Genomic DNA, 8,117 nt, shown 5'->3' with positions numbered 1-8,117 from the left:
AATAAACTGTTTGCTATGTGATCCCACAAAATCAAATATGGATGTAGATAAAAGTTTACCACGCGGTACTGACCCTCATGTACGGTAATAAATATATTCATTGTACATTTTAAGAGCTATATGCTGGGCAGAGTCCCGTGGTAAGATTCAATAAATGTCTAACAGATAGGATAGGCAATGACATTCTCATTGCCACGCTTAATCCGCTCTATGACGATATATATAACATTGCTTCCGTCGTGACGATAAAGTATCCAAACTAGAATTCCGATATTCAAATCTTCACAGTTTTGTTATGCGATAATGAATCTGATAAACAATTGTGAGCTGCTTGGTCATAGCATGGTTCAGGATAGGTCCTACCGGTCTACTCACGCAGCGTCCTACTCCGACAGGGATTGTACCTCGTTCTGACCAGCCAATTAGCTCTCGACTTGTTTCAATGAAACTGTGAAGTACGAGGAAAGCGCCGTAGTATTTCACGTGGCGTCACATGTTCTATAGTGTAGAGTGATATTACCGCTGTGACAGACTGGCTTTTGAGTAATGGGTGCTGGTACTTAGCAGCCTTACACGACAAGGTAAGTTGTCTGTTCGCACTACTGTACATCTCCGTCCGACATGATACGATTTGGCTTCTATAACAAAGACTATTAACTCGATTGATTCAACAAAATCTAGTAATGTCTATAAACTACTTTACTAAACGTCGAGAATAATTACTATTAAACTGTCGCATTCGCTAGTTTATTGAGGAATTGAATTGACAGTAATGTGCTTGAAATAGACCAGAATAAAAATTATTGACCCGATATGTAAATTAAGCCACATAGTGTCAAATTAAATGTAATAACTTGATCTAAATGAAAACCATACTTGCGTAATTTTGAATTTTTACGTAGTTTCACATTAAATGTAACAACTTGATCGAAATAACAAACATACTTGTGTAATTTTGATTTTTGATATGTTGATATCTGTATTTTTTTTCAACTGCAATGTCAATGTCGCATTCTTACTACCGTTATCATCGTCTTGGGGAATAGTTCAATATCAGTATAAAATTAGAAAGTTCCTTTCTCTCATGTTATACCAATATTTGGGAAGATCGAATCAGTCGTTCCGATATGTTCTATTTATTCGCTTGGTAGTTGTGATCGCGTATATGTATAGCAAAATAACTAAGTTGATTACCAGATAAGTCCTGATAAGATTACATGAATATAATACAATATCTAATTTTATACAAAATGGAGAGAAGGTATGACATTAGTGCTAATTTAATGTTATATAATTGATTTATTTCTGCGGATAAAACAAGCGACTTTCTCGAAAAACTATATTTTTTTTACTGAATCCTTTGTGTGCAGACTAAACTTCCCTAAATATGTGTGAATTAAAAATGGGCAATATCACAAAAATATGATTCTCGCGAAAGAAATCCGACTGTATGGTATATACACTAAATATGATTATGTAAGTGCAGCTCTTGTTTCCGCTATCATTTTTTTTAATAATAAAAATGGCTACATACTTGTTCTCGCAATTTATCGATATCAATCAAAAAATCTCGGCTAAACCGATAATTTCCGATAAGTCCTTAGCATCATCTAAGAAACATTTATCTTAACCTGGTCATGTTAGTATGCAATAAATTTCGTGAGGTCATTTGCGTGAAAACGTATAACGTTCAGCCACGTTCATAGGGTGTTCTACACGATTAAAATGTTAAAAGGAAAACAATTGATATCAGTATTATTCGGGCTAAGATGTAACTTAATACTGACTTTAACAAGCTTGTTCGACCTTGCCGATTGTTTGATTTTCATAAGTCGGTACTGTTTACACCTTTTTTACTTTTTGTTTTATTAATATCGTGATTCTTCAGTGAGGATATATATTAAAGGTGGGAAAATTGTTCTTCAATTGAAGATGTCAACCAGGATTCCAAAATTAATTGACAAATGAGGTTTATTATGCAATACATAAAGATCGATAATAATAAGATCGATAACATAATAAAAAGAGGTGTTTCATGCTTGAAAGATGCTCCATCGCCGACAGAGTATAAACACTATTCATCATTTTGACATTAATTGATGTTAAATCGTGTATGTATATATCTCATAAATACAAAAATATATTTAAAATAACCTATTTTGTCTTAAGGTTTGTTGTCTGCGCACTCAGTACTTCATACCATACAGGACATAGTGCCAGGGATTTTTTTCTGGATGTAATGTACAGTTCTAAATAACCGTGGTTACTGAAGGAGACTACTAATTCGTTTGTTCCAGTTTTTAAAAGATAAAAATAACCACTCGATCGTCGACGGTGAAGTTCTTTTATAAAACACTAAATCAAATGTATTCAACATTATCCTTAAAATGGGAAACAGCTTACAGTCGTATATCAGGTTTACGTTTGATATCAATCAAAAATGATTTCATCTATTAGATTTGTTTTGCTTCCTCGAAAATTTCTTGGCGCTATTTTCTTTATTCATTTCCGTACAGCTGTATAGCCGATTACATTCGCGAATCGACATTTTAGTGATTTGGAGCAATTATATTAATCTAAAATATTTTTAGAACTGTTAATTTTAAGTCAATGCCTTATTTTATTCTTAAAACACAATTAACATTTAATCTTTTAACAACACATGAATTCTATCACAACTACTCTCTAAGGCTCTATAACATGGGTTAAATAAAAGTTGCATATAAAAAATTGACGCCAAATAAAAGTATCTACAGCGGCGTATTGGGGCCACTATATAATTTTATTTATCTTGTACTTACAAAGTATCAAATACAATTATGACAAATAAACGTTATTTTGGGAAGTGCACGCTATATCAAGAGTTTATTCATACTCTTATAAAGTTCTACTCTATATGTGGACATCAGATAACGCAATATCTGAAATAGATGGTAGGGAAGTGTTATGTTGGACATAAATAGGCCGGATTAAACAATCGATAATTATAACAGATTTGACTGTAGTACAAATGGACTTCTATTTTCGTGTTTGGCTTTTAGATGCCAAATCATAGTATTTAAAATGTTGATTCTTATTGGTGTAACGGACGAAATTGTATTTCTTTATTTAAAGTGGTGAAGTTAATAGCACTAGCATGATCAATAAGTGTTCCTGATTCCCCTTGGGTGTAAGTACAATGTAGATATGATTATTCATTTAATATCCTTTGCAGCCAGATCGAACACGCGAGTCTACTGAATTATCTGGTATCTCTTTCTATAACATATAACTTGTTTTACTGTAATTTGTGATAAACAATGGAGACTACTCTACTGTCCACATCTGCCTTATCCTGTGATGTCAAGTTCCATCCCGTCGGGTCCCGCTCCGATTGAATGTGGAAGCAAGATACTTTACATTTTACTTACATTTCTATTTGATGTCATTTTCCCATGCTTTTTGTTTTAAACCTATTACTTGGTGTGGTGTATAAGTTAAACATCCTATTAATGGCCATGATCATTTAAGGACAGCCTCCCATGCGTGTAATATATGAATTATGTTTTGGTAGGCTGCAGAATACTCGAAATCTCCCCTAGTAATAATGGAATACAGGCTAACAAATCAGAGTGTCTAATACTATGATAAAGGATAGCCCATATAAATCCATTTAGAACTAAGTATATCACTAAAACCTCTTTTATGCGTATTTGACATTATGCCATTAAGATATGCATGTAGTATTCATTATAAGTATATCATACTAAGTATATCATTAAAACCTTTGTATGTGTATTTGACGTTATGCCATGTAGTATTAAAAGAGGCAAATATTTCTGTTATCACAAAAACGCAACATTTAAATACTAGTCTGCTAAAACACATATTCCTTTAACAAAGAGGTTTGAAACGGAATACCACAGTCTTCCGCATCACTTACAATTGTATGTCTATCGTTAACAGGAAACAATATTTAAAAAAAATCATTTGTACGCGTATGTAAACAGCTTATATGAGAGAGACCATCCTAAACCAACACCACTTGCTGCTGAAACGAAACACAAAATGAAACAAAATCATACCAAACTACAGACATGTTCTGTGTTACATTAAAACGTTTCTTCTTTTTTACTGTCGTGTTGACAGTAGCGTATGTTAGGGTTGGTGCTATATAGACATTTGAAATCGGATAAGCTGTGTTTTCAACTCTGTAATACTCTATTATGATAGACACATTAACCCTCCTACATCTTTATGAAATCAATCACACTTTATTGATACTGCTAAATCATAAAAAGGATAGAAATAATTATGACTATTCTGTTCTATTTCCAATGTCGTAGATTCTACATTTGAACACAAGCTGACATTTACGCCGTATGAATGATCACAGTTTCCGTTGTCGATAACAATGGCAATACCATTTAAGCATATTAACACGCTGATTGGCACCTAATTACGGCGCGCTTGCAACGCTCCACTCATTGTCTAAGAATTGACGGACAATTAAGTGTACGCCCCAGAACAGTCTGCTCGGACAGTTGTATTGGTTAGTTCAAATGTAATAATGGCGGATAGTACTTTATCGGCACCTAAATATTGCAACCGGAAGCTGTCAATAGTAGTTTGTGAGGTCAGTCGTGGAGGGTTCCGGTCATCTTTGTTGATTGATAGATACAAATGTGTGTGGTACATTGGTGCTCTTAAGAGTGCTTACCGATCGACAAAATATCGATAATCTTCAAACTAAATCAAGCCATGCGTCATATTTTGTGTTTTATGTTCACACGATGTCAACATTAGGTTTCAGGTAAAATATGGCGTGCTATTATACACACAATAATATGAAGACGAACTTTACTATAGCGAAGTTGATGTGGGGTGTGATAAAACTTTGGGTTTATGCGAGTTTGGCAACCAAATATTTTATGCAACGATTTAGATGAATAAGGGTTTGCAGTATAAACATTTATTAAGAAGGGGAATCTACTTTAATATTATAAAAGGAACGATAACTTTCATAACTTCAGACAAGTACAAATTCCATTGTATATCATATATAAAGGTCCTGTTTTCCGTTTTAAGTTTCGATTTATCTTTACCGTAATATATCTTCACAAGGATGTAATTATCGGAAACCCCTCCCTGGCTCGTGTATAACTCTGGTATTTAAAGGACATTGACATTTTAATAATATCTAATTAGTACCATAGATCTGTTTTGACACCTTTGGAAAAACTGACGTTTTTTTTTTTGTTTTTTTTTTTCAATTGTATATATGTACTATGTAAATCTATAGCTGACCTTGTGACTATCATCATTTCAGGTATCCTCACGTGCAGAAGGATGGTAAAGAAGAAAGACCTCTTGAAGATATTCTTCATATACATTTGTCTGTGTCATCCGTCCCCTGCACACCCCTGTGGAGACAATCCCCTGAGAAATCTTATGTTCATATCCGAACGAACAGGTACATAATGTAGTTGTACAAATTAATGGCTTAACAAACTTTCGCTGTGGCTTAAAGCACAGTGTAATTTCGCAATTAACAGTTAGAAATGTAACATGTATTTGATTTGTAGCAAAAAAATGAACAAAATCAAAAATCTGCCAAATTATTTTCTAAATATCTGTATCGTTCATTGAATACGCAGCATTGAATTTCACGCATAAAATGTGATTTCAAGGTTTTGTCTGTACCAAGTGACAAAACAGTCGACAGATAAAGAATACAAGAGTATTTTGCAAAATTATTGAGAAAATAATTGAAGTAAATACTTATAAATTTAATTAAAAGTATTGCCGATTTAAAAACTGTGTAGATTGTCGTGCGGCGGACGTCAGTGAGAGCTAAATATTCCAATTTATTACATTGCAGGTCGTAGCATTGATTCGGTGCTTACGCTTCTGAGAGAATTTGACATCGCAGCCTACAAACATTTCCAGTTTTTGTTTAATAATTACGCGGCGTGCGTAGGAATGGTGGACACTGGTTACTTCAAACGGTCTGGCCCTGCCTCCGAACAGAACGAGTCTCATGACAGTCCGCCAGGCCAACTCTCTGATATGCATCTTTATGATATCGTCCATCTCATCAACTCTATGAACAGTGATAATAACAAAAGGTGGGTTTGATATTGATAATAGGTATGAAATATGATGTGTCTATGCTTAGTTATGTAATTAGACGTGTTTGATTTGGTTTGGTATACTCGTATGATCGTCATGTCAATTCGAATTTCTGAGAGGTTAACACTTATTAGGTACATTTACAGTATAGTTGGTTATTTTAACGGGTCATACCAAAACTAGGCAAATGAATTTTAAATCAATCGTTATCTCGTAATTTGGCTGTAAGGATATTTACAATTCCACCAATTTTTTTTTATATTTTTCGGATCAGTATTTCAGTAAATTCGCAAATTTCACGGAAACATGGATCAAAAGTGATGTTGTAAATGTAGGTTTTAATTTTACAATTTGCAATTGTAAGAAACTCCCATATTATTGTTATTTTCGTTATGAATATACCCTTGAATTTAATAATTTAATTTAATCATATTAGTATGCGCAACATATTACGTATTTCGTGTTAATTTTTTTATAAACGTAATTAACGTAATTTTGTCCCTCGCATTTACGTAAATTTCTACAACAGTTCAAAAACAACGTATACAAACGGAAGCTGCATAGAATAATTAATACGCTCCTCACCAACGAAGTTTTCCTATTTTATCAGAGAGTGACGTCGAGTGACCGAAGCATGAGGCAGAAAATAAATATCTCTTTTATTCACTGACAAAGACCCTTGTGGTCAGGATTAATGCGGGCATGGACTATAAATGAATATTTGTGTGAGGACACACGTAACCAATCAGGCATACCTAGACCTCACCCATAACATTACCAGTACAGTCGATACTGAAGCGATTAATCAGAAAAGTAGTTCGCATGATTCTCTCTTAGAGTTAAAGGACGAGGTTTATCGACATTGATTAAAATGAGCGAGCACCGCAGGAACTCCTTATTTGTTTGCATAAATTGATTGTTAGAAAATAGTTTATATAGATATGTGTCGTTAGACGGGGCGGATTAATATGGGGCGACGGAATGTAACGAGGAACAGTTGGCTTAAGAATCATTGCGTATTGGAAGACGATTTGAAAGAAGATTGATTTGTAGGGAAGTCGTGACACATTACCCGAAAATGAGAAATATGAGCGGATTTAAAAATATTGTCTTTGGTAGAAAATTCACTCACAATAGGTGATGCGAGAATTGGTCCAATGAAAAATACACATAAATGACCGGTCCGTTTTGTAGATTACGCAGTACACAAAATATCTTGACCTTAATGGCAAAATGTTGATATATATTGATAAAAGGGATATTTATGAAATGCATTTATTATTACAATTATAATGACGACAGCGGTTAATTACATTTTGTAAATAAGCCGTAGTCTCATTCACGTTAGTAATTAGTGTTGTATTCCGTGTTTTGTTTGTTATGCTAAGCCTTTTATTTACAGCCGGTGTCATTTAACGACGGTCTTCTCTCTGCGGAAAATATTGCGTGTGTGAATATCTTTATGTCTGGGGAGACTGCAGTATATCCATGCTTTACAATCTCATTGATTGATATTACTTAATAAGTGTTTCTGTCTCATATAACTTCAAATGATTTTTTACAGAAACAAGAAATCGTCTCGAAAGAACTTACTACGACAGGTTTTAAATCAAGCCAACCATTTAATTCATCATGGACAAGGCTTCAGTCAGCAGGAGTTATACGGAAGCGACACAACAGCAGAATAATGCAAATTGGACAATTTAAAGAATGTCTGAAAGTGGAGCTTCCATTGTTTCTAAGCTGAATCATTAAAATAGGGAGAATATAGATAACATATATTTATTTACTTACATGTAACGTTCGGTGCTAAAGCAATATTTGTTGATATTGATGGCATCATATGTGGAAGAGATGTGCAGAAACTGTAATGATATTTGCACTTTTAGGGAGGAAGCATTTGGTGACAACTAGAAACATATATAAACTGTTATCCAGACGTGATACATTTTCATTGGGTGTACTATTCAGCTGATGTTCTTGTAATAAAAATTATCCTATATTTA

The 8,117-nt window shown here is 33.9% G+C and overlaps 1 protein-coding gene across 1 annotated transcript; it reads left to right on the top strand.

Annotated features, from left to right (window-relative positions):
- Window positions 1-398: 398 nt before the first annotated feature.
- LOC138330899 (uncharacterized) lies at window positions 399-8,117 on the top strand. Its single transcript, XM_069278386.1, has 4 exons — window positions 399-581; window positions 5,309-5,452; window positions 5,861-6,107; window positions 7,676-8,117. Exons 2-4 carry the CDS (start codon window positions 5,329-5,331, stop codon window positions 7,797-7,799), a joined length of 495 nt encoding a protein of 164 aa, XP_069134487.1. The 5' UTR covers window positions 399-581; window positions 5,309-5,328; the 3' UTR covers window positions 7,800-8,117.

This window comes from Argopecten irradians, chromosome 9, assembly GCF_041381155.1.
Source record: "Argopecten irradians isolate NY chromosome 9, Ai_NY, whole genome shotgun sequence".
Taxonomy (NCBI): Eukaryota; Metazoa; Mollusca; class Bivalvia; order Pectinida; family Pectinidae; genus Argopecten; species Argopecten irradians.
Note: the sequence above shows the minus strand (reverse complement) of the source record. Positions and strands in the feature narration are given on the sequence as shown.

Coding starts and splice junctions, on each gene's coding strand:
- LOC138330899 (XM_069278386.1), top strand. CDS start 5,329: ATGGTAAAGAAGAAAGACCTCTTGAAGATATTCTTCATATACATTTGT. Junction 5,453..5,860: donor GTTCATATCCGAACGAACAG/GTACATAATGTA, acceptor ATTACATTGCAG/GTCGTAGCATTGATTCGGTG. Junction 6,108..7,675: donor AACAGTGATAATAACAAAAG/GTGGGTTTGATA, acceptor GATTTTTTACAG/AAACAAGAAATCGTCTCGAA.